This window comes from Pangasianodon hypophthalmus, chromosome 19, assembly GCF_027358585.1.
Source record: "Pangasianodon hypophthalmus isolate fPanHyp1 chromosome 19, fPanHyp1.pri, whole genome shotgun sequence".
In the NCBI taxonomy this organism is placed as follows: domain Eukaryota; kingdom Metazoa; phylum Chordata; class Actinopteri; order Siluriformes; family Pangasiidae; genus Pangasianodon; species Pangasianodon hypophthalmus.
The window spans coordinates 12,285,916-12,312,091 of NC_069728.1; the positions used below are offsets into that span (position 1 = coordinate 12,285,916).

Sequence of the window (26,176 nt, forward strand, 5' to 3'; positions counted from 1 at the left end):
GGCATGTTTATGGGAGGAAACCACAGGACATTGAGGAAATCCACATGGATGTGGAGAGCAGGCGAAGCTCTGCACAGTAACATAAGCTCATGGTTGACCCAGGAACTCTGTGAGGCGGCAGTCTACGCTCTGTGTCACCGAGCCTCCTGTTCTGCTTATTTTTTAAAAGATTTTTCAGTCTTGATGGTTTTATTGCATTTTTAATTTAGCTGTCCATTTTTTTCTGACTCTTTTCTGAAAAACAGACGTAGTAGGTGGAGTAGGTGTCATGAGAGAATATATGTTTTCTCTAATAAATCTCCCTTCAATCATTCCTTATGTTTAGGTTGAGCTGTAAACTATAAAATATATATCTATACCACAGTCTGTCACTATGCCTCACAAAAAGCATGAGTTAGGTTTAATGGCACACCTTTCTTTATGATATGCTTAATTCCCCACTGAGAAGCCTTTAGTCTCAGAAAAAAAAATTATCTTAAAAGAGAATGGCTCAGGGGTTCACTCTGAGTCCTGTGGATCGCTCTGAAAAAGCTCAGTGTGGATTTTTACAGTTCTGATTCATCTTAAAAATAAATGATCCATGAATCCATAGCCCTTCTGTCATACTAGACAGGAGGAAAAGCCTTTTGAAAGATTGCTAAGCTCTTTTATTTCTTCCTTGTTTCTCCACTGGCCTGACGTTTAAGGAGTAAACCTAGTGTCTGAAGAGGCTGCACTAGAGTAGAAATGCATTAGTAGCTCTTCTGTTGTGACAGGTATCTATAGATGCCATTGACTTTAAATTAAAGTGAGGTATGGGGTGATCAGTCATAAGAGAACACCGTAGACAGAAGCTCAGGCCTTTGATGCATTAGCCTGCTTCTTTCAGCTTCACAGCTATCATGCAGGGATCAGAGCTGAATTAGCCCAGTGACCCACAGCAGTGTGTCCACACTCTCAGTGCTCCAACTGCACCCCACACAGAACAAAGGCTCTCTAGTAGGTTCATATTAGCCTTTTTCTCGATAAAGCCTTGTTTGCCAGTATCAAACTGTGTTCTTTTTTGTATAGGGAATCCATCTAGTGCCACCTTTCAATAGCACTGCTGTGTTCTGTCTTGGTGTTTTAACTTTATGACAAATGATCATTGCATCATTTGATCAATTTTACATTTCTGACTTGCTAAAACAGCCAATTGCGCATTTTCTTTAGAGTCCTTGTTCAGCCATTGCTGCTGATAACAAAATAGCATTTCAGTAACATATTGTGCAGGAAGTGGGACTGTGTAGTGTGCTTGCAAAACACAGATTAATCAAGGAGAACAAATGACCCTGGATGGAAGTATGTTCTGTAGAAACCAACATGCTTAGCAAAAAAAAAAAAAAAAATCAGTCAAGCACAGTGTTCATACATTGTTGATGTCTTTTTTTTTATTACAAGAAGAACACATTTACACATTTACAGCAAAGCCAGGCTTGGTGAAACGTAGACTGACAAAACTGCAACAGCCATGGGTTCAGTTTTTAAGTCAAGTGAACACTTTTTGGGTCAATGACTTTATTTTATTTTATTTTATTTTTCTCACAAAGTGCTATCTTTGGAAGAAACCCAACTCTGCTCATCACCCTAAGAAAACCATCCTCACAGTGAAGCGTGGTGGTGGTAGCATCATGTTGAGTTATCCTTGGCCTATTGGTTGCTGCTCTGGCTAATGGCCTCCCTCCTTATCCAGTCACTGACATTTGCTGAATGGCCTCCTTTAGACAGAGTATTCTTTCCATGTATTAATAATGGATTTACTTTATATTGATATTAGTTACAAGCAGACTATATGATCTTTTACAATACTGCAGTAGTACATCTCTCTCTCTCCCATCCCCCCTCTTTCCCTCTCTCTCTCTCAGTACTGCATAACTATATAAAGTTCCACTACTCAATTTCATGCTCTCGTGCTCACCTCATTGCTTGAGAGCGCGTATTGACACACACTGCATGCCAGGTTGGTTATGATTGGCCATGAAATGTATTTTGGTCACTCTTTTGTATCCCTGAATTGGGTTTCCAGTACTTACTTGAAATGCAACATGTTTTTTGAAAAAGCAAAAACATCCTATATTGTTTTTCTGTGCATTATGCACCAAAAATAAGGAAGGAGAACACGCTAATATACTTTCCTGAATTTCAGCTAACTAGTTTTGACAGAAAAAAAAAAATACTTAAATGACTGGTTTACTGTTGTTAAACAATTTGCAATTTATTAAGAGAAGCTTGTTTTGATAAGGGGTCTGTTGAGTAATTTAGCACTAGAACAAACTTTGTCCAAAAAAAAATCACCTAAGCCAAGACCCATTTTTTTCTATGTGATATCTGCAGTACATCTTAGTTCGACTTTGTTGTTGTCTGTCAACACTAAAACTGTGGCTGATGATTCCATCAAAAGAAGAAAAAGCAGCTATGACTTTTCATTTGTGCAGCTCATTTACTGCCTAAAATATAAAGGTGCATGCTTTGTACAGGGTATGCTTTAACAGAGATGTTGCTTGTAAATCACACTTAGCAAAAAGCAGTTAACATGACTTAACTGTAAAACAACAATAATCAAAAATGCAACAGAAAGGGCTCACTGCACTACTCATGGTTAAGTTAATTTCTGGAAATATCTAGCTAGTTAATGTTAATAGGCAGCAATCTACATAACATTCAGTTAAATAGCTGCATTTGGTTGGTTGCTGCAATATGCAAATGTCCCACAAGGATAGGACTAGCTGACAGGGTTAAGGTACACACTAAGAAAACCATCCCCGCAGTGAGGCACGGTGGTGGTAGCATTGAGTTACCCTTGGCCTCTTGGTTGCTGCTCTGGCTAATGGCCTCCTTATCCAGTCACTAAATGTTGGTTCATGGTCTCCTCTAGACAGAGTCGTTATTCTTTTCCTTTTTTTTTAAAGAATAAATTTAATGGTGCACCACAGGATTTTTAAAGTTAATGTTTAGTTAATGTTTATAGACATTAACCATATAACATTGAATTAAATAGCTGCATTTGGTTGTTTGCTAATAATAAAGCTCAACAGCTAATGCTATCACTCCTGATCACTTTCTTAACCAATTAATCTAGTTAATCAACAGCAATAACAAAAAAGGATAACAAGATTGTGTTGGATAACAATTTGTGTTGAACTGGTTATGTGAAAAGTCATTCAGTCAGCCCTTTTACAAATATGTAACTGTTCACATGCAGAGGTTTGTGATGTATCTGTTACAGTTATAGTGCAACGTAAATGCGTACTGGTTTCTGTGATTTGTTAGAGTGCTCCTTTATAGTACAGTGCTTTTAGTAGTGTTTTCCAGACTCTGTGTTTTGCAGTGGATGAGGCACTTGGAGATGTCAGAGTGCACATGGTTGGAAAGGATGTGTTGGAGTAAACATGGAGTTAACACTGAAATTTGTGACACTGTTGATTGTACAGTAGAAACACCTACAAGGCTGGTAAGTTTCACATGTTTCCATTTGGTTAAAAACAAAAACTATATACACTTACTGTCCACTGTAATAAGAACACCTATACACCTGCTCATTTGTGCAGTTATCCAATCATTCATTCATGTGGCAGCAGAACAATGCATAAAATCATGCAGATACAGGTCCAGAGCTACAGTTAATGTTCACATCAAACGTTAGAATGGGGAAAAAATGTCATCTCGGTGACCGTGGCTTGGTTGTTGGTGCCAGATGGGCTGGTTTGAGTATTTCAGAAACTGCTGATCTCCTGGGAATTTCACACATAACAGTCTCTAGAGTTTACACAGAATGGTGCGAGAAACAAAAACTCTCCTGTGAGCGGAGGGTCTGCAGGTTGAAAGACCTTGTTGATGAGAGAGATCAGAGGAGAATGACCAGACTGGTCTGAGCTAACAGGAAGTCTATAGTAACTCATATAATCACTCTTTACAACCATGGTGAGCAGAAAAGCATTTCAGAACACACAACACATCAAACCTTGAGGTGGATGGTCTACAACAGCAGAAGACCACATCAGGTTCCACTACTGTCAGCCAAGAACAGAAATCTGAGGCTATCATGGGCATAGACTCACCCAAACTGGACAGTTGAAGACCGGAAAAAAGACCAGGTGATTATTTTCCTAATCTTCTACTGTCCAGTTTGGGCGAGTCTGTGCGCATGATAGCCTCAGATTTCTGTTCTTGGGTGACACGAGTGGAACACAATGTGGTCTTCTTCTGGTGTAGCCCATCCACCTTAAGGTTCAATGTTTTGTGCATGCTGAGATGCTTTTCTGCTCACCATGGTTGTAAAGAGTGATCATATGAGTTACTATATACTACCTGGCAGCTCGAACCAATCTGGCCATTTTTCTCTGACCTCTCTTATCAACAAAGCATTTCCACCCACAAAACTGTCACTCACTCAGTGTTTTTTGTTTTTCACACCATTCTGTATAAACTCTAGAGACTGTTGTGTGTGAAAATCTCAGCAGATCAGCACTTTCTGAAATACTCAAACCAGCTCATCTGGTACCAACAACCATGCCATGTTTAAAGTCACTGAGATCACACTTTTCCCCCCATCCAGATGTTTAATGTGAACATTAACTGAAGCTCTAGCCCTGTATCTGCATGATTTTACGCATTACGCTGCTGCCACATGATTGAATGACTGGATAAATGAGCAGGTGTATAGGTGTTCCTATTAATGTGGATGGTGAGTGTATTAACGGTAAAAAATGTACATGGTGAGACTAAAACTTTCAGCATGAGCCTTGTTAAGTCTTGTTAGCTTCAGCCGCATCAATGATTAAAGACTGTGATCTGCTTTTTTGCCACATGCTGTACGTTGTTCTAGATTTTAAAAATTCATTTTTAATGCACTAAATAAGCCACTGATTTATTGTTCATAGGTCTTTCCTAAATTATGTTTACCGCAAGTATAAAGCTGAATTTGTTATGTCCTTAATTGGGCAATATACTATGCTATGCTAAGTTAAAATATCTTCAGGCACGGCACATTTCCATGGGGACATTATGTCCTCCTAGGAGTACTGCAGTTTTAACAAACAAAACAGAAACATTTAGACTGGAAGAAGCAGCATTTGTCCACACTGATGTTCTAAAGCATGTATAAAACCTGAATCTCCAGTATGTTTCCTGTTTCACACAATGTGGGAATTAATAACACACCTTTGAGATTCCAGTGACACTAAATGCCAAATGTATTACATATCCATTTCTACACAGTTCTAAGGATTGAGTTTAATTCTCCTTAATTCTCCTTAAAATGGATCTTAACTGAAATTGCGTTATGTTCCTCTGCCAAACTGGTGTGGGCGTTTGGGCAACACAATCTGAGGTTTTTTTTTCACTTGAGCATAATTCATCTCCTTGCATGCTATTTGTAGCTTGCTTGCCAGGATTCGAGTATGGCGCAATGTGTTATAAGAAATATATGTATGTTAAAGAGAAGTTTCATCAGTGCGCTGTCACTGTTAATGGTCAGTTAAGCTAAAAGCTTGATTATTAAAAAAATGCTGCTCGTGCACGGAGTGAACAGGAAACAGAATCTGTTCAGGCAGCGTTCCCTCTTCCGCCACTTTGGAATAATCACCCTTATTCCATTTGACTGTTCTCGTCAACATCTCCTGTGATTATACCTGAGTAATTATGTTGGGTTTGTGAGGATGTAATTATTTCTCAAAAGATGTCATTATGCAATCACACCTTTGTTGTTCTGACACTGACGCACTGTGTGTTGAGGATAGCACCATTGCCGCTTCCTTGTTTAGACATGAAAAAAAACAAACAGGAGGTAACTAGACTTGTTTATAATATGCAAATTTATGTCATGGCAATTACAGCGTTAATCTGTTTTTAATGGCATGTTGGCATGGCATGGTCCCCTTAATCTAAACTTCCTGTAAACTGCTTTTTTTGATCAACATCACTTTTCATTTTAATTGAACTCTTGGTGGAGGCCAAAGTGCTTTTATTAATCATGACTTTTAGGAGATTAATTGGGAGAGGAGTGTGCACGAGGCAACATTAATGAGGTGTTATGGTGCTACTGCTCCATATTCAGGTGGTGTAAGTACACACCAATGTCTTACCAATGTCCCAGTCATCTTTTCAATTTCTTTTGAACTTGCATTTTATCGTTTTTTCTTGGCTTATCACTTTCAGCATTGTATTTTGCCATTATCTATCACAGTCTTATTTTGTTCGTATATCTCTAAATGCCTTTTCTTTGCTGTCTTTCCGTCTCTGGGACATTCTCTTCCTCCCACGCTTTCTCTCTTAAAGACCCCCACTGCGAAAACGCTGCAAACACCATTCCTCACCCTTCAAATAAGCACCTTGTTATCATTTTTGTCCTGGCAGGTACTTTTTTCCCTATCAGTTTTTTCCCCTCAGTGATGTTTGACTAATGGCCTCCCATCATTCTCCACAGAGACACTTTCTCAAAAGTGACACACATTTGCTGAAAACGAACTGTGTGAGCTAGTGGCTAATGCCTTCTGTTTGATTTACACACGTTTAAAACCTCACGACAATTCTTTGTCATAGAAACATTTCACACAGCTTTCCTTTTCCCAGAGCACATTTATCATAGTGTAGAGGGGATTTGAACAAAATGGATGATTTTGCTCCCACCGCTTTATTTCTTTATTTCCTGACATTAAAGCCTATAATGGTGCATTTTAGTCACAGTCATATGGATTAACACATGGGATATCACTATTATTGCGTTTGTCAGTAATATTACATTCTTTGAACATTGGAATCAGCCCTGCTGTGTAAAATGAAGCTCTAACAACTTTCAAGGTCAGTGGAAAGAACCGAATTGCTTGAATTGTTACGCTATCCTTACGTCAGATGTATCATAAGAGATTATTTTGCTTGAATTGTTACGCTATCCTTACGTCAGATGTATCATAAGAGATTATTTTGCCATTAGTGATTAATGCATGGCAGCTTATCATTATTGTTTTAATCCAAAGTTATGCTTAGACTAGCTTTCTTTTTATATTTGTATTATATGTTTGTGGAATTATAATGACTCTTCTTTTCTTTGTGTTGGAGAGAAGACTTGCATCACATTCCGGTATTCCAGCCCTTGTTGCTTCACATGTATTTATTAAGCTTTACAAACTTACAGTTGAAGCAGAAGACAAGACACATATGTTGTAATTTATGTCAGCCAGCCGCTTATTTCCATCTGTCACAGTCTCGTCCTCCTCACCCATGCTTCCCACGGCGACAGCGTTATTGTCTCAGTGCACATTACCAGCCTCATTCTCTGCACTTCTGCCTATATTTGTCATTGACAGACAATCACTTTGGAAAAAAAAAACCTTGCCAATTTTGTTTTCTCATTTATGCCTTTGAAGCTTTGTATTGGAAGAATATTGCTATCTTTCACCCCTTGTCTCTTTTTGAACTATGTGGATTTTGGACTGTTGGCAAGGTTTGCACATCGTATCCCAGTCTTTTTGACACTACTGCACTAAAACAGTGACAGAGAAGATAGAAAATGTATTTGTAGTAAGTGATGTCAGCCAGCTGGTTATTTCTACCACTAAAATAGAAGTGTAAATCAGACTGCTGTGCACACACTTGATTGCTAGCTGTTAGCTGTGCTGTCTCGCTAACATTTTTTTATCTTTGACTGACATGTTTCAATGTGAGGTGATGGCATAATGCACTAGTAATGGAGTTATTAGCGTATTAAACAGGTAATGGAATTGCAATACGATTTTATGTTAATTAATGCAGCCGTATTTTATAATAATACATAATTTATTTATAATAAATTGGCAGATATTTCCATGCTTTACTTTTTTTTATACTCAATCTGAATGAGAAAACACAGAAATGAAGAGCCATCCTTCTCTCATGCCTGTGAGTGATGTGCAGTGTGAACTCAAAGACATAGACTGCACAGTTAATTAAGAATACTCTTCCATTTCTTGATGAATTTAGTTTGTACCTTTTGCTTGGTACAGATCTTTAATTGATGTTGAAAATGTTTGAGGAAATTACAAAAAAAGGTCATAGCTATCACTCAAGTAATTTTGCCAACTCCTAGAAGATTATAAATAATAAAACAAAGAAATAGTGACAATGGCTTGTTGACAATTTCATTGTTTCTGTGATCTGCAAAGGAATTAAGTTTTATTATTTAAATGTTTTTTTTTTGTTCTCATGTAAGATATGTATGTATGTACCAAGAGCACCTTAAAGAAAACCACAACAAATTCCTTGTGTGTCTGCGTGCACACTTGGCGAATAAAGCTGATTCTGATTCTGATTCTGATTCTGAATGACTAAAGGCAAATTAAAAAACAGCCTTAACAATCTTCCCATTTCTGTGACCACACTATGACGTAAGACTTAAAACTAATGTAACTTTTGTCTTTGTAGCCTTTCTCTCTATTGGGATAGAAATGACAGTTGAAAATTACTCCTTGTTGACAGATTTCTTCTGCTTTCTCATTTAAGCTCCCATTATAACCAGGCAACCTAAAACATTTACAAAGCACGACTCCTTCACCAGATAGTATCCGATAGATGAGCACAATAATGCATTTTGACAGTTCGTCAAATAAATAAGCCACGCTCCAGGTTCATGGTGAGATCATGGTACGTGACACACGGATAATGTCAACTCATAACCTTTTGGCAGATATGCTGATAAAGGAACATTACCGTTGTCTATACTCAGGCATGATCCAAATAAGAGTAAATTTCAGATCATGTTTTGTTTATATTTTTAATAATTTCACTTGTGTTGAACTTTAAGACCCACATTCTGATGTATTTCATTTAATATTTTAGCCCATAATGATGGCACACACCAAATTTGCACGACCTACCATTGGGATTGGTTATAGTAAAGGTATTTAGGTATGAGATGTTCTTTTTTAATAACAGACACTCATTTTGATGGCTTGATTTGATATCCTGAAAACAGTATGCCAGCACATGATGTTATGTTTGAACCCTGGATGTGATTTATCTCACTGGCCCTGCTGCTGTTTGGACTCTTTTTCTTATTGCTAGTGACATGCAGACTCATCTTGCATATCCAGCAGTCCTGCTGAGTCTCATGAGGATAGGATGGGCTGTGGTGCTGGATATTAAATGCCCACCAGCATGAACTTAACTAAGTGAACTCAGGAAAAGAAACTTGAGAGACACATTACGCAGTCTGATGCTTTCCTTCAGGAACCATAATACTGTTAATGCTATCGGTAAACATACACTTATCATTCTGCTGTCATGCTTGACAGAGCAGAATCTAATCTCCATATATTCCACTTTTTTTTTAGCCAGTAGATGCAGTTTATGTTGTTATGAGAATATAAATTAAGGTGCATTCTTACGTATGGTTTCATTACAGGAGTTTGGTCTTAGCTACCTGGGTAATTGTAACATTTATGGACATTTATGAGTACGATTTAAAAAAAATCCTCTTAAGGCCATTTGATACCGGTTGTGTTGTGTCAAATGTCATGTGTCGCCTGACCTCACAAGTTGTGCCAAGACCTTGTGCAGTTCCATTTTGAAAAGTGTTTCACAAAACACCTGCTGTATCAGAAATGAGTCAGTGAAGTGTCAAATTCGTTCCAGACTGCTACGCTGCCCTTGTTTGTTGCTTTGTGTCTATTTTTTGTGTGCATGCATGAAGAAATTCCATAGGTACTCAATGAAATCAGAAAACCACACTTTCAATATGCCGTGCACTTTATTTAAAGCATAATCTATAAAGTATATCTGCACAGCAAAGTGTTTGTACTGTGTGATGCTCACTTTTATGCCCATATGGGGTTACAAGCACAAATAGACCAGTTGTTCTCTGTATCACTGTCTTATGTGGAATTTTTAGGTGAACGGTTTTGTAAACACGGCAGAAATTTTTCGGCCAAAAACGGTCAAACGCGGCACTTGTGGTATTCTGGCTGTAAAAAGAAAACCCTCTGCTGGTCACTGCAGAAGCATTCAAGCACTTTGTGTAGCAGCAAAAATGTCAGCATTATGTTTTTTAACTGTTTACTGCTCATTACTGCGGAATGACCTAGAAATCCACCATCCAGCAGAGTTGTTGTGATTGCAGAGGTGGCAGCAGTAGCAGTTCCCAACTGCACCTCCCATACTCTTCTGTCTGTCTTTTCTTAGGCCCTATGGCCTATGATTAAATAATAATAAAAAGTTGAATAAACAGGGAAAAATCTATATTGCACAATCCTAGTCCATACACACATTTTGTGTCTGTGATCTGCAGACAGACCACATTGGATATAAACTACATCCTTAAAATATTAGGCATGATTCACTATAGTGAAAATACTGTAATGAAGTTAGCATAACTGAATTGATTCCTCCACATGGATTAAAAAAACAGCCATGCGCTAAATATTCATTGTCTGTAACCATGCACACACTTATTCACATACTTATTCACACCTACGGGCAATTTATCTTAGCCAGTCTACCTACTGGCATGTTTTTGGGAGGTCGGAGGAAACGGAAAAACCCAGAGAGAGCGTGCACAGAGTCTTCACACATACAGTGCCACTAGAAAGTTTATGAACCCTGTACAATTTTCTGTATTTCTGAATAAATTTGACTTGAAATTTGATCAGATCTTCAGCTAAGTCCTAAAACTAGATAAAGAGAACCCAATTAAACAAATGATGCAAAAACTTCCTAGTTTTTACGTTTATTTATTGAGCAAAATTTTCGAACATTAAATATCTTTGTCGGAGAAAAGTATGTGAACCTTTGCTTTCACTAGCTGGTGTGACCTCCTTGAGCAGCAATAACTTCAACCAAATGTTTCTGGTAACTAATGATCAATCCTGCACAATGAGTTGGAGGAATTTGGCCCATTCCTCCTTATAAAACTGCTTTAACTCAGTGATGTTGGCTCTTTTCAGGTCCTTCCACATCATTTTTATTGGGTTAAGGTCTGGACCTTGGCTTGGCCATTCCAAAATGTTAAATTTCTTCTGCTTTAACCATTTTCTTTGTAGATCTCCTTGTGTGCTTAGGGTCGTTGTCTTGCTGCATGATCCACTTAGGGTTAAGCTTCAGTTCACAGACAGATACCCTGACATTCTCCTGCAGAATTTGCTGGTATAGTCCGAAATTCATTGGTCTGTCAATAATTGGCAAGCCATCCTGGACATGAGGCAGCAAAGCACCCCCAAACCATGATACTGCCACCCCCATGCAGAACATTCTTCCAATAGACTTCTGGCATATCCACATGGCCTTGAGCACATTTCAGATGGGCAGCAGTGTTCTTTTAGGAGAGTAGTGCCTTTTCTTATTCAGGGTTTGCTTGATGGTGGACTCCTGAAAATTAACATCATTCAATGCAAGAGTGGCCTGTAAGTCCTTACCCTGGGGCTCTTTGTGACTTCCTGTAATGTTATTCACTGTGCCCTTGGAGTGGTTTTTGCTGTACCACTCCTTGCCAGAGTAACTGTAGTGCTGAATTTCCTCCATTTATATATTTGTGACTCTTTAGAAATGGTTATGTAACCTTTACCAGCCTTTTGAGCATCAATAACTTTTTTCTGACGTCCACAGGAAACTCATTTGATCGAAGCATGGCACAAAGACCCATGTTCTTGAAACATGGGATGGCCTGCTAAACTCCATCCCCTTGATTGCCATCCCCTTGATTGAAACGCCTGACTTCAATTACGACTTTAAATTAACTCATAATCCTAGAGGTTCGCATACTTTTTCTGACAAAGATATTTAATTTTGGATAATTTTGGTCAATTAATAAATGTAAAAACGATAATGTTTTTCCATCATTTGTTTAATTGGGCTCTCTTTATCTAGTTTTAAGACTCACATGAAGATCTGATCACATTTCAAGTCAAATTTATGCAGAATTACAGAAAATTGTACAGGGTTCGCAAACTTTCTAGCGGCTCTGTACAGTTACTCGAGCTCAGGTTTGAGGACCTGTGAGGTGGCAATGTTACTCGCTGCACCATCGTGTCGCCGTATAAAACCTCACTGGTGCAAAACTGTTGAGTTATGGTTAATTAAAAAATTATTTCTAAGACTTTTTTTAAGAATTATTGTTGAAATTTGAAACCACTTCCCAAGTGAACTTACTTTGCATATATACAACACCAAAGAAAGCAGTGTAGTTATTCAAAATGTTTTTGTTCCAATTTGTAGCAGAACCTTTTAATTATCCTGGACTGGAAAATAGAATTTAATAAATCATCATGGTTAAATAACTCACTATAATCTCACAGCAGTGCATCTCTGAGCAGCGGAAAAGGGAAAAAAAACAGACAATGACAAATGTTCGATGACTTTATAAGATGCTATTTTCTTCTTTAGAACATGCAGCCTGTACATTAACCTGTTTTGTGTAAGAATTCACGAATTCAAGTGAACCGCTCTACATCTTTTTACATGACCATACTTGAAACAAAAGAGAGATAGAAAGAGAGAAAGAATCTATTCTTGGTTACTTATGTGTATATTCAGTATTCAGTTCAGGGTTGAGCAGTCAGATATAAAGCTCGCGGGACAAAGAAAGAGCAAGTATAAGATATTGTTATGGGAGCATACAGTTCACACAGTGCTGTGCAAAACGTTTACCATGTTCATTCATTCCTCTTCAGGAAATGCTTCATCCTGGCCATGGTTATGGTGGTTGAAATTAAGTTTAGAAAACTCAACCAACTAAGTTTGACAGTGTCAGTACAAGTACATTACGGGAATGAAATTTGTGTGCTCAAATTAATACTATCGAACAACAGGTATTGCATTTGTGTAATGCCATTTAAACTATTTAAAGTTAACCTGAAATCATCTTTATAGATTTTTTTTTTTCGTATCTCCCAGTATGTCAATATTATACAAAGGTTTCTGAAAAATTCTGACTTCATATTGTATATTAGACACATATGTGCACCTCCTGGATCCTGTGAAAGGTTTTCTTTGTGTAAACTTTATGAACAAAACACGCTCCTGTCTACACTTTTATTTTGCATTCATATCATGTTTTGAACAGTTGTTTTTTTTTATAGGTCTGTTTAATTAGCGTTAATGTTGGCATGTAATAATGCACACATATGGCAAGTTTTAGTTTTACTCTTTCAACACTCTCTTTGAGATCTGACCTCATTACGGCTATGGAGAACAAGTAGCACACCTTTAAATATTCTTCCTCAGTGTACTTGACATCATTTAGTCAATTAGTCATTGAGCCACAACACATTCACTAACTGCATGCATAATTTATTAGATTGCAGATGAAAATTAGCAGTATTTCTTTAGGATCTTAGTAAATCAGGGCTATAGGTCTAATGGTAAGCAGTTTATTTTCAAAATGTTATGCTGATTTATTGTCTTATTGTTAATTTGTGGCTTTTTTTTTTTTTTTTTTTTTTTTTTTTACAAAAATCTAAACCCCTGATTTGAACAATTACTTTAACAGTGATACATTCGGGACGGTTGACAATTAGATTTAATGTCTTGTTATTTGTTACTTTAAGACATTTTTATAGTGACCTGAACAATTATTTAAACAATAACTTTCTAGATGAATTTGGGAAATGTGTCAGGAGTAGATCAGGAATAAGCCTCAGTTTGAATGAATGTGCAGTGTTGGTTTGATTGAAACATTACCATTTGTCTCCGCCTTTTCCAGGGAGGAGTAATGATGAGCCTGGGGTATTGGCAGTAATTGCGCCCTCACTGGCCCCTGCTGTGGTTATGGATAGCTCAAGCTAAGCCAGTGGGCAAATCCAGCCCTCTGCATGCAGTATGCCACTGATGGGATGATCACTCAGCATCTGACATTTGCCAGATAGTCACTGGAGAGTTGCTTGGCACTCAGTAGTACATGCAAATCTCGGCGGGGAAACAGACGGCCTATTCCCAGTCTTAATTCACATTTTTGGATCGCTATTCAGCCAGTTGTCAAAGACCTGGCCTGTTTAGCCTATCACTGGGGTAGTTAATACCTCAGCCGGGCAAAAAAAGTGATCTTATCTGCCTTCACAGATGTTCAATTAATTTTTTTAGGAACATAAACCCAGCACAACTGGGCACTGGTGACCATGTTACAACATAAATACATTCTGGAGTACAAGATAGCACTGCACCATGGCTTAGTCAAGCACAGATCTGTGTGTGTGTGTGTGTGTGTGTGTGTGAGTGTGTGTGTGTGTGTGTGTGTGTGTGTGTGGTGGGTTTTGCGGTGGTGCATGTTTTATATCTTGGTGTCTCCACAGAAATAGTAATATCGGACAGTTCTTACCTTTTGGGGACATTTTTTTTTAACTTTAAAAACTAAAAGAGCTAAAAGGTTTCCTTTTGGCTACTGGCGTCAAGGTTAGAGTTAAGTTTGGTGTAAACAGAGCATTAATTAGCTGCAACAGAGCATTAATATTTATAATCATTATATTTTTGATTTAAGGAAAGGTCCTCACAAGGATAGTAAGACAAACGTGTGTGTGGTTGCGTTTGTAATATTTATGGGATAAAGTTGAATATAATAAGATGTAGGCCTGTGCCTGGTGATGATTAGCTAAGTTACCATGGTAACAGCCCTCAGTGATAGTAAAAACATTGTTCATTTATTGATTTATTTCATGAAGCAATAGTATTCCCACACTAAATATAATAGAATTTTTTAACAAGTTGAGTGATGTGATATCCTACATGAAATACCACATTTATTGCAATAAGCATAGATGAGATTATTCTAGAAACACGGCTGTTGAGCTGCGTTGCTTAAGGCTGGGGCACTGTGTGTCATTGTAGTAGACCAATATTAGGTCTAGCCTGTACAAAAAGCATTCCATGGCCTAGGCAATGTGAACATGAAAAATGTGAAAAAAAAGTAAAAAATGAAAACAACTGTGCAAAGTGATGTCAATTCTCAAAGCTCAGGTTATAGTATTTAAACATCTTCACTAGAGAGTGCGAGGCCGGCTGACCTGTGTGCACAGAGTAGTATCAGCGAGTGTTGTCATTAAAAATAAGCACAAGGTGCCATGAATTGAGCGTACGCAAAGGTATTCAAGAGCAGTGGAGCAGCGAGAAACTGTCGCGCTTGAGAGCACTTCAGTTCTGTGAGCACTGAGCACTGAGTGGGTAAACTCAGTGGAAATAAATAAATAAAATAAATTTGTGGAAATAAATAAAAAAATTGAAGAAAATTAACAAAAATGATGGCCTTCACTCCACTGAAGTCTACTTTAATCTCCACCCCATCACCAGTTTAACTACTTATTGTGCTTATTTTTCACACGGTTAAGCCAGTAAGATGATTCTGTTTCTGGTACAGACTGATGTGCTAGCTGCATCTTTGGAATTGATGCTTACAGTAGCAGTATGTTTGGTCAAGTCGATTTCTTTGTAAAATTTAACCAATGCAAGAAGCAAACTGTTTAAAAGCACACTGTGTGTTAATCACTATCAAACAAAGATTTTAGTGTAAGTGAAATGCTCCAGTCGAAATATTTCACTGTTGAAACATTTTTGTTTACTCTCTAATTAATGCTGCAAGTGTCACGTCATAAATATGAAGCAGCAATGGTATATATGTGACCCCTGTGCATCCCGTGTGCCCTAACACCATCCCCACCTTGCCCCAGTGTGTCCTAACTCCTACTTGTGTCCTGTGAGTCCTGACACCACTCCCACCCTGCCTTCACATGTCCTAACACCACTGACACCATTCTCACCTATTCCCTCCGTGCCTTACACCATTCTCACCTTGTCCCCACTACACTGTACCATTACATACAGATATAGTATGCCTCATCCTATAAATGATTTACATATAAACAATGATAATATATCAATTGATCTGTTTCACAGTGTTGTCCACGCTGCTTTTGTGAGGAGATTAAGTTGAAATTTTTATTGCTATCTATTATTATTAGCTAAAACTAGGGTAGAAGTCAGGGCTTTGTGCAGGTCACTGAGTTATTCCAGTCCAGTGTCATACTGGAACGGGTTTGGGCCTCATAGTTCCTGTGAAGGGAAATAGTAATGCTACAACATGGTGTGATGGTCAGGTGTCCACAAACACTTGGCCATATAGTGTATTATAATCTAATGTTATATTAAATAGCTATGTAGATGTCTGCGGGCACTTGCATGTTTGCTGTGTCTCCTTGCTGTTATTTGCTGCTATTTGCTAATAGATAGACTTACCAGAGACTCACTATTAACTTACCAGAGACAGTGCTAAGTTTGATTTGTTTCTTGATTCTCCATTTTCACCAGTATGGATTTTTTTTTTTTTTTTTTGCCTAATTTTAATATTCAAATATCTTTAAGAGTTTCTGTCAGGAGAGTGAGTCTGTAATGTGGTGCAATCAAGTATCGTTTTCCCACTGCAATTCATTTCATTAATAAAATATTAATAAAAATTAATAAAAAACACGGGTGGCACAATGGCTCCTGTGTCCCTGGTTTGTTGACAAAATATTGTCATACTTGGCTTTTCTTTTTCTCAGTGGCTTCATGTGGATATAGGACATTATGAATACCCAAATAGTGATTGCAGTATTCGAATAACTTTTAACTGGTTAATCAGTTACCCATGCACACCCCTAGTTTCCAGTGGCCTGCTCTCTATTTCCTTAAAACGAAAAAGTGCATTATCGATATTCTTTACTTTGTAGGGCAGGTGTCCAATCATGTGTAGCTGCAGGTTTTCATTCCAACGAAGCAGGAATCACACCTTATTCCATCTGTCTAATCAGCTGATCTTGGCCTTTAACTAACTATGTGTGGCTTCTGCTTGGTTGGAAAGAAAACCTGCAGCCACACCAGCCCTTTGCAGATAAGATTGGATGCCCCTGTTCCAGCGTATATCATTTGGACACCACCCCTAAGCAGTGCGTTGTATGATATCATGAGTGTGCTAGGCTTGCGTGATATAACTGTTTAATCATTTCTACATGATCTTACACTGCCACAATGTCCTGTAAGCTTTAATCCAGTTATATTATATTACAAGACCTAGCCAACTTTTACATATTTTGTGTAGGAACTCTTGACTGGACTGAAATATTTTTAATTCATTACTGTGAAATCTGTCAATGGATGTTTGACTTAGCTAACATTAAACAAGTATATATTTAACATCAGTTAACTATAATTATTAGGAACGCAGCAAAAATTTCCATCCAAAAATGGTCAAAACCAGCACTTTCGGTTTTCCACTGAAAGAGAAAAAAGGGATGAAAATTCTGACCTAAAAAAATAAAATATCCCTACAACAAAATATCAAATCTAACACTTTACAAATAATATTTGAAAGCAATTAAATATGCTGTTTTTTGCTCTGCTGCGCTGATGAGCACTCCGATGGATTTTGAGTAGCAGATCAACAGTGAAAAAGTTGGCCTTGTGGACATCATTAGACAACCGATTTGTGAAAGGATTATATAGAAAATGTAGTGTTATGCCTACACACACACACACATATATGTGTGTGTGTGTGTGTGTGTGTGTGTTTATTGCACATTACTGCAGAATCACCAAAAAATACACCATCCAGCTGAGTCCTCCAATTGCCACTGCCAGCCAGCAGTTTCCGACTGCAGAGCTGATAATATTATGCTTTTGTACATGGCTACAAAAAGAACATTTTAGTGTGCTGTTTAGTTATTAGGATGCAGTTTTAAACATTGCAATTATTTCATATATTTTTAAAAATTCAACCATGCGTGTAAATGTTTCAGTTGTGATTGCTAACTGAATCAGTTATATATCTACTAGCTACTAGGGGAGGGACTTTTTATTTATTAGCTTGCTAGTTTCTGCCAGAAACTAGATTATAAACAATTTGGCAAAGAGATGGGAGAGTTTTTGAAATCTCCAACACTATCATGCAGTATGCAATCATAATGCAATAAAGCCTGCTATTTTTATAACATTAAATTAAGTAGCTCTTGGCCATCAGGATATTGACTTAGTACGACTAGTGTGTTGGCAATAACATCCTTCTTCCCCTGACCACTGCCAGACTGAGCCTTACAGCAACGAAAGTTATCAATGTACTATCCTGCTTAATCCCTTAAACATCCTCGAGCCAGTGGTGGGTCCAGATGAGAGTCCTCACTGTCGCAACTACATATTCTTATTAGTTTCGTTCTAGTTACTGAATAATTCACAGCAGTTGCTGAATATGTTTTAAGATAAATAAGCATTTAAAAAGGGCACTTCAGATGTTTCACCTCACAGCATTTTAAGTGAACCATCATGTTTGCTTTGAGGAAAATGAGTGCAGTGATTCTTTAACATCGAGAGAGACCTTATCAGATAAATTGCTTTGCCCAGACCTCAGTGAAAGGCTGTACCCTGCAGTAAACATTCAATTCCAAAAACCTTTCATTGCATTATATATATATATATATATATATATATATATATATATATATATATATATATATATATATATATATACATATATCATGAATTTCATTCACACTCAGGTGATTTACATTTTTCATTGGCTTTCTAGTGCTCTGCTGACTTCACGCTCTCTGCCTCTTCATGATGCTTATGAATTGCCTTGGCTCTAAATTTCTTGTCATTGGCAGTACACTGTATTTATCCGTATTTAGGAAACAGATAACAAATTGAGCATATGTAGTATGACTGATGACCCTTGTAGCTTGCAGTTACTTCTGACTTTATTGCAAGTATTTAAAAAGCATCTTTGGCTTAATAGATTTTAGCATTCAAATTATTTTATACATCCATTCTTGCTCATTTTCAAAAAAGCCAAACTGTGTTACAAAAAGGCGAAATGCAAAGTAAACCAAAGGGTTAAACATAGCACAGTTCCTCGGTGTGTTTTTTTTATTGTTGCAACTCGATGAGACCTCATTTTTGTGTTATTTTTCTTGTTGTTGCTTATTTTATAACCATTTAAGACCTCCGTTTGACTCCAGATAATTACGGTAATTGGAATTTGTGAAATTCGCAGCACACTTCCTATTCATAGCAGTGTGTAGTGCACTTGTGTTAGTGGCTCAGGTCTCAGCCTCAGTGTTACAGGTGTCTCTACAGTGAATATGTGCTGTGGTTAAAAATAGCTGCCTAATCCTATAGCGGTGCTGAACCAAATTTATGCCGTAAACGAGTATATGGATAAACAGACTGACAGCTTTCACTTGAAATGTTAATTAGTGAATTGAGACAAGAGCAAACATCAAGCCTCAATGAGGCTCTCAATTGCATGAACAGAACCGACACCTTTTTATTTTCATGATGTCTTTTGCACTTTAAAGGACAGGATCTACTACACAGAGGCTACATACTCCATCATTTTTCCTTGTTTGTGAGTAAAATGCTCTGTGTTTACCCATAATGCTTTGAAGACATGCTTTGATTAGAAGTGACATGTTTATCACAGCTTAAAACCAGATCTTTTAAAAATCTCAGTAGTTTAAAGACCACAAAATTCTAAGAGTACAAAAATGAAGCTATTTGTATATGCCCTCTGTGCAGGGCTGATGTGTTCAGGCTGTTTTAACTGATATATGATGTATTCTTTGCTGACAGAAAGTGTCATAAAATTCGTCAGCCTTGGTTAACAAAATATTAACCATTCATGTCTCATTTTAAGTTGCAACAACACTGTGTGCTTTAGATGATGTTTTGTTCACAAAAGCAATTGACAAAGCGACAGGAGATATTTTAATCACAAGCAATATTTGAATTAGGATTTCCTCAACTCAATTTCCTCAACTCAATTTCCTCAACTTCATTTCCTGAACTCAATTTCCTGAACAATTAGGTATGATGTGGTAAAAAAGACAGGCCCAAATGATTGGCGTGAATAATCTCTCAGACCAACCCTATGGTGCATGTGATCTGACGCTTCTTTAGTTCTCTTTGGGTTTTTTAGTTTCACTTTAGGTTTCCCTTAAAGTTTTAACTTTAAGTCTATCTGAAGTTATCAGTTGTTCAGTGATGGAGACCTGAGTATAAACTGTTCTTAAAAATTGCAGTCTTTAGGCAATCCGAATTACTGTCAGAGACGTGCTGTTGTAGAAATGTAATGCTCACCTTCTGATTTGAGAGTTCAGTCGTGCTGTGGTATAAATAACACACTAAAAGTACACACTGATTTTATTATTTTATGTACAGTATGGTTGTGTGCATGTACATGTTCTATACAGACAGGTGACAGAATTAAATTCCTTTCATTTGTCACCTGGCTGTACATGTACATGCTGATTTCAGTCGACAACTGGAAGTACTGTTTGAACTTACTGCTAAATATATAAATCTAGTTAATTTCCCGCTATCACACAAAGGCTAACAATCTGGGAGAGTAACGGTTCTCAATGGGACAACCACCAGTTTGCGAACATGTGATTTCCAGAAGACAGACCCACCAATTTACTGCTGTGCCACTCGTGTTAAAAACCAAATCTGTTCTGTTGTTTGTCACAAGTCAAGTCTGGTAGACCCTATTTATATACCACATTTAAAGACAAGTGTCATCCAAAGTGTAAAATCAAGTTAATGTGAATTTATTTTGAGCGTAATGTATAATACTGCATTCAAACCTGAGACCTGATTATTTAGGGTACTTACTACTGAATTTCAGCTGAGGGGTTAGTAAAGAAGTAACATTAGCCTTGTTATTTGGAATTCTGTGTAATTGAGTTAGCTAAGGCAGTTGTTACTTAAGTATTGGCAGATGGGTGCTCGTAACCGTGAAGTGAAACAAGAGAATACTAAATCCTGTATTGATTAATTTAAAGATTATTAATCACAAGCAACTTTGCAATCTGCCCAGACAGATTTGTCCTCATCTTGGGACTAATAGTAAGAAGCTTAGTGGAGTAAAATGTGTTAGACTTTGTTGGTGTGAATCCCTAGAGTCTCTTTTTTTGTCTTATGTGTGAGCTTTGTGTGAAGCTCACTACTCCACGGTGCTTTCAAAATGCTACACAGTCTTTGGAATAGAAAAATGCTAATGCAAGTGTGTGATACGCGGAAAGCACGGCAGAACCTCGTCCCTGGGGAACTGGTTAGTTCGGATCAGTTCATATATGATTTGTTTGTGAAAGCAGTGATAATGGAGTGAACCAACAAAGCAACGTTCCATTCAGTCAGTGGTGGAAAAGAGACAGAAAGAAATGTGTTAAGAAGTATGGTAGTCACTTTGTACTGGGAAAAAGACTCAGCCAGCTTCCTCAGACCTAAGGGGAAGATCTTGCTCCTCTTATTAGCAGCAGTGGGAAGAATATGTAGGGGGCTTCTGTACAGGATCTCCCGTCTCTCACACATCAAGCACTTCTTATCCCTGAGCATGAAACAGCCTGTTTCTCTCTCACACCTCAAGAAAGCCCTAATCATCTTCTGGAGATTTCATGAATTAATGAGCTGACAGACAGGAAAGTGAATGAGGGATACCTCACCTTTGTTCCACATCTCTGTCTCTCCTAGCTGAATGATGTCCAGATCCATATCTATCTTTGTCATCAAAATCACCTGTTATCATCATCATCGTGATCATCATCATCATCAGCATCGTTGTCATTTTTATTGTTATTTCCATTGTCATGGTCATTGTCGTCATAATGATCATCATCAGCATATTAATCATCATCATCATCATCATCATCATGTCAACTGGAATCTAATGACAAGTTTAATAAAATGCTTAAAATAAAATAAAAATACTGGTTCCAATAAATAGCCACAGTATTATTGTACACATTTAATTACTGCTTGTTTTATTTTTTAATAGTTTGTTTGTAAAAAAAATGTGTACTGAGGAGATACATCATTTTTTTGTACAGTTAAAGGGGTACTTGACTGTGAAACATTCGTGAACCTCTGCTTTGATTGTTTCATTACTTTAGACTTAAGTTCCATGCTAGATCTGTTTATCTTTTTCTCTTAGAGAAGAATTCTCCGACAATATCTGTCATATGATTTTATTGTGTGTGTGTGTGTATCTGATCTGTTTTATGTTGCACCTTCAGCTTATTATTCTCTGTAGTGCGCATATATGTATGTATGTCTTGCTTAGGGTTTTTTTTTTTTTTTTTTTCATTACCATGAAATGTTCATTTCATGACATGGTTTGATCAAATATAGTATGGCAAATGAAGTAAAGTTATGTGTACTACATATTCATGAAATTTGTATTTCATATCGAAAGATGAATATGAGACTCAAGCACAGAGGTACAGTGGCATTTCTTGTTTTTACTCTTCCCATTATCACCTGAGGATAAGAGTGTGTTCTTGTTATGTCGGAATTACAGAGCTTACTGATTTGTAAGGATAGTTCACATCTTTGTTAAAACCATAATTACCAGTTTGGGGGCACTGAATGTTCGGAAAAGTCTGACCTGCCAGTGAAAAATGGCACAAGACGTCCACAGTAAAAGAGAACTAAGCGCATATGGTCTAGATTTAACTCTGTATCTATCAGACATGAACAATTATTTTCTAGAATTAACCCTATAATACATAGCACAATGTAGTTTAGCATTCTATCCACAAAACAAGCCTGGTGTTGTCTGAGTTTCCATAGAAACTCATTTCTGTGTCCAAGGAGATTAACAGCTCCAAGTCGTCATCTCCTAATTACTGTAATTTCTGCATGATGTGAAAGACCTGTTAGTATTAGCATAACACAGTGAAAAGAGTTCCATTTATTTATTTATTTATTTATTTTACATAATATAGCTGTATATATCTTAGAAAGGTTGTACTCATGCTTTTTCACCTTCTACCTTGGTTTTGAAAGAATGGTTTCTTTGATGGTTCTTTAATGGTTCATTGGAAAATTAAGGGTTCTTACTTTCCAAAACAGGGTTCTACTTGGATCTGTTTCTGAAAAGTAAACAGTCTGTTGAAGGGTTCTATATAGAACTCTCCCTCTGACGGACAGCCAAGTAAGAGTAAATCTGTATATATGTACACAATTTGAAGTTACAATCTAGCAGCCAAACCCAAATTATTTAACATCAAACAGTTATCAGGGTAGGAGAAGCTTTACAAGGTCCATTAGGTTCTTACGCTGTTGTTTAGTAACCTTACACTTTTGCCAGTAATAGCAAACAGGATAACAGTACAGGTTTAAATCTATTGTTTACTTCTTTTCTATTTTGTGACTTTAGGAATAAATTTTATGGAATTTCGCTAGTGAAATTTTGCCCTTTGCTTGTGCTCTGTCCACAGCACCCCCTACTGTCCGGATCGTGCACTCGGGCCATGCGTGTAACGTGGAGGAGGAGCGTTACACAGAGAGGGTGTACACTATCCGGGAGGGCGAGACCCTGGAGCTCACGTGCCTGGTGACTGGACACCCGCGCCCACAGGTGAGCCTCCTTTACTCCTCAGCCACATATCAGCTTTCTTTGTTAATGTTATAATTGTATCCATCATTAAAAAGGATTTCTCTCTGGATGCAGTGTCTGCAATATTCCGATATTTTATCTCACACAGACACAGTGAGCTCAAAGTTTCTGTCTTATGTAACACGTTTCCAAAAACATTAACACAAACCCAAGTGCTAGAGGGTCTTTCTTTACTGCATTGCTCTGCAAAATCAATCTCTGGATGTAAAACTGCACTCAATCTCTCCCAATCGTCCCCCTCACATCTCCACTCATTGCCAAATCTGGGCAATTAAGACTTTAAGGTAAATGAAGGTGTCAGTTTTATTTATGAATGCTTTAAATGAGCCAGGCATAGTTGTAGTACTCATCATCTCCCGAGTTTCCCCAGGAGAGGCGGAGTGCTGCTGGGAGAAACGGCTCTGCGCTCTAATCCATTCTGGTGCACTGGGTTTGCTCCTCACATATTTCCCAGTTGACCATGGCCACAAAACGAACCGGATAAACACCACTAACCCAGAATAAATCCATTTGCTGGAGCTAAGTCAAGCGGAAGAGTTTCTTCTGTAGCTTAGTTGACAAGTATACATCATTGTTAGAGAGAATAATCTTTACAGATCATGTTGTTGCTTTGTATTTTAATAAAAAAAAAAAAAAAAAATATATATATATATATATATATATATATATATATATATATATATATATATATATATATGTAGATAGATAGATAACATGAATGATTACATATTATCGAGTGAACTTGTAAGGAGAACTAGAGATAGTTTAAGATATTGGTGTTTTAGTCACATTGTTCCTGCCTGTGAGAAATTTGCTCCCACTGTGAAACAAAGCTATAACACATGCTACTATTTCTTTTTGCCCTCTACTGAACAGTGCTGCAGGCAACTAATCACGCAGGCTGCAGAGTGCTGTCTTGTGCTGAAGTGCCTGAATCATGCATGTGTGCTGTTTTTCTTACCAGTCCTCACTGCAATGAAGGACACTAATGAAAGATGCATTATGGTATAAGAAAAACAACAACAACAACAAAAAAAACAGTATATTATACATAATTATACCACAGTGTGGGTGAATTCTCGAATCTGCAAACAACTACAATTTAAACACAAAAATAGTGTTACTGGAGACTAAAAAACTATTTAAAAAATAATTTTTTAAAGGATATCAATTCATTTACAATTTGTTTATTTTAACCATTCTTTAGGGTTGTCAAGAATTTTGACCTAAATGTTTTGAGAACAAAAATTTACTCAGCAAGAATATCTTAGTAAGTAAAGATATCATGAGTAAAGGAAAAGTTATTTAATGTTTGTCATTATGAGATTATTATATAAGATCATTAAACCTATTTCTAGACATAATGACTAATTAGAAGCTTAAAATTGCAGATAATTTTGCTTCTTTCTAAAAAGAATTGTTCTAAATAAGATTATCTTAGATAAATAAAATTATATGCCGATAGAATAAAATAATTTCAAGCTTGAGTTAATTGAGTTAAAAAATATGGGTAATAGGCTTATTAATCTTTATATTTGTTTAAAAAATCTAATAAAGAGAAATATTACTTACTAAGATAGCATTTTTACAATGTATTATTTTAAAACATAAGAGAATGATATTGTTTCAGGAAAGGTAGATGTTTTCTCCAATTGTTTAAGTGTAAATGATTGACTGTATCATCACAGTGATATGGTGACGGTACAATACATAATAATAAACATATGAAAAATTATTGAATACCACGATACTCCTCAGTTCATGGATTAATGCCATACAGCATTTTATTTTAATGTTGCAATAGAATTTGTTTTCTGCTCTAACAACCATTCAGCACTCAAGCATCTAGAAGCAAACCTGTGTCACTGCAACATCACCATCACGGGTGGACTGTGTATTCCTGAGTGAACTTTATAGAAATTCTGCTGTCTCAAATATTCGTTAATTTAGAGCTTATATACAAAGAAGACAAATCTTTTTCAGACTTGACCAAGAGGTTGTTTTTGGAGAGAGCTTAATTGGTTGGATTAGATAAATGAAATGAGACCTGTTATTGTCTTGGGAACTGACTGTGGCCATTTACCTTAATTAATATTTAATATGCCTTTGATCAATAAACACCCCATTAATTTGTACACACTTGCCCTGGTTTCTCACACATCAAAGATATTGACTCTTATATTTCATTTTAAAAAGGTGAAACCTCTTGAATTAGTTTCGATGCTACAGTGTTTTCATTTTCGAGATTTACCTCCTCCATTCCACAGGCTGGTGGCTTCTTGTTTTGCTCTCTCTCATCTTAATTAAATTTTTAAGAAAAAGTGGTGGAGGGATCAAGAGTATTTCCTATGACATCAAATTATTAAAATATTAGCAGGAAGATGAGGCTTTTGGCTGTTGACCGCAATAACGACCAATGCACCTAGGAAGTGACACAGAAATCAACCAATCATATCTTGGTTTTCCACTGGGAGGCACCATTTATTGGCAAAAAAAAATACATTTCAGATATTATACATTTTGTTAGTGGTTGGTCATTTAGAACAAGTTTTAATTCATTTTAACATGCTTAATTAGTGACTTACCAATGAAAATCAACCATTTTGCCAGTTGTGTTATGCTTTTGGCCCAATGGCATTGTAAAGTTGAATTGTTTTCATTAGTGGCCATGTGTGTGGTACTTCATTTTCTATTTTAAAGCATATTCACATTGGGATCTATTCCAATTCCTACTCAAACTGTTTTCTTATGTCGAAGGCCTCATTCCATTATTTGCCAATG

General features: G+C 37.0%; 1 protein-coding gene across 1 annotated transcript in view; it reads left to right on the forward strand.

Moving 5' to 3' along the window:
* LOC113532330 (MAM domain-containing glycosylphosphatidylinositol anchor protein 2) overlaps nt 1-26,176 on the forward strand; it is a 181,702-nt gene that overhangs the window by 36,240 nt on the left and 119,286 nt on the right. Inside the window, exon 2 of the mRNA XM_026923674.3 lies at nt 23,217-23,356. Within this exon, the coding sequence (XP_026779475.2) occupies nt 23,217-23,356 (140 nt within the window). The remainder of the gene's footprint in view (nt 1-23,216; nt 23,357-26,176) is intronic.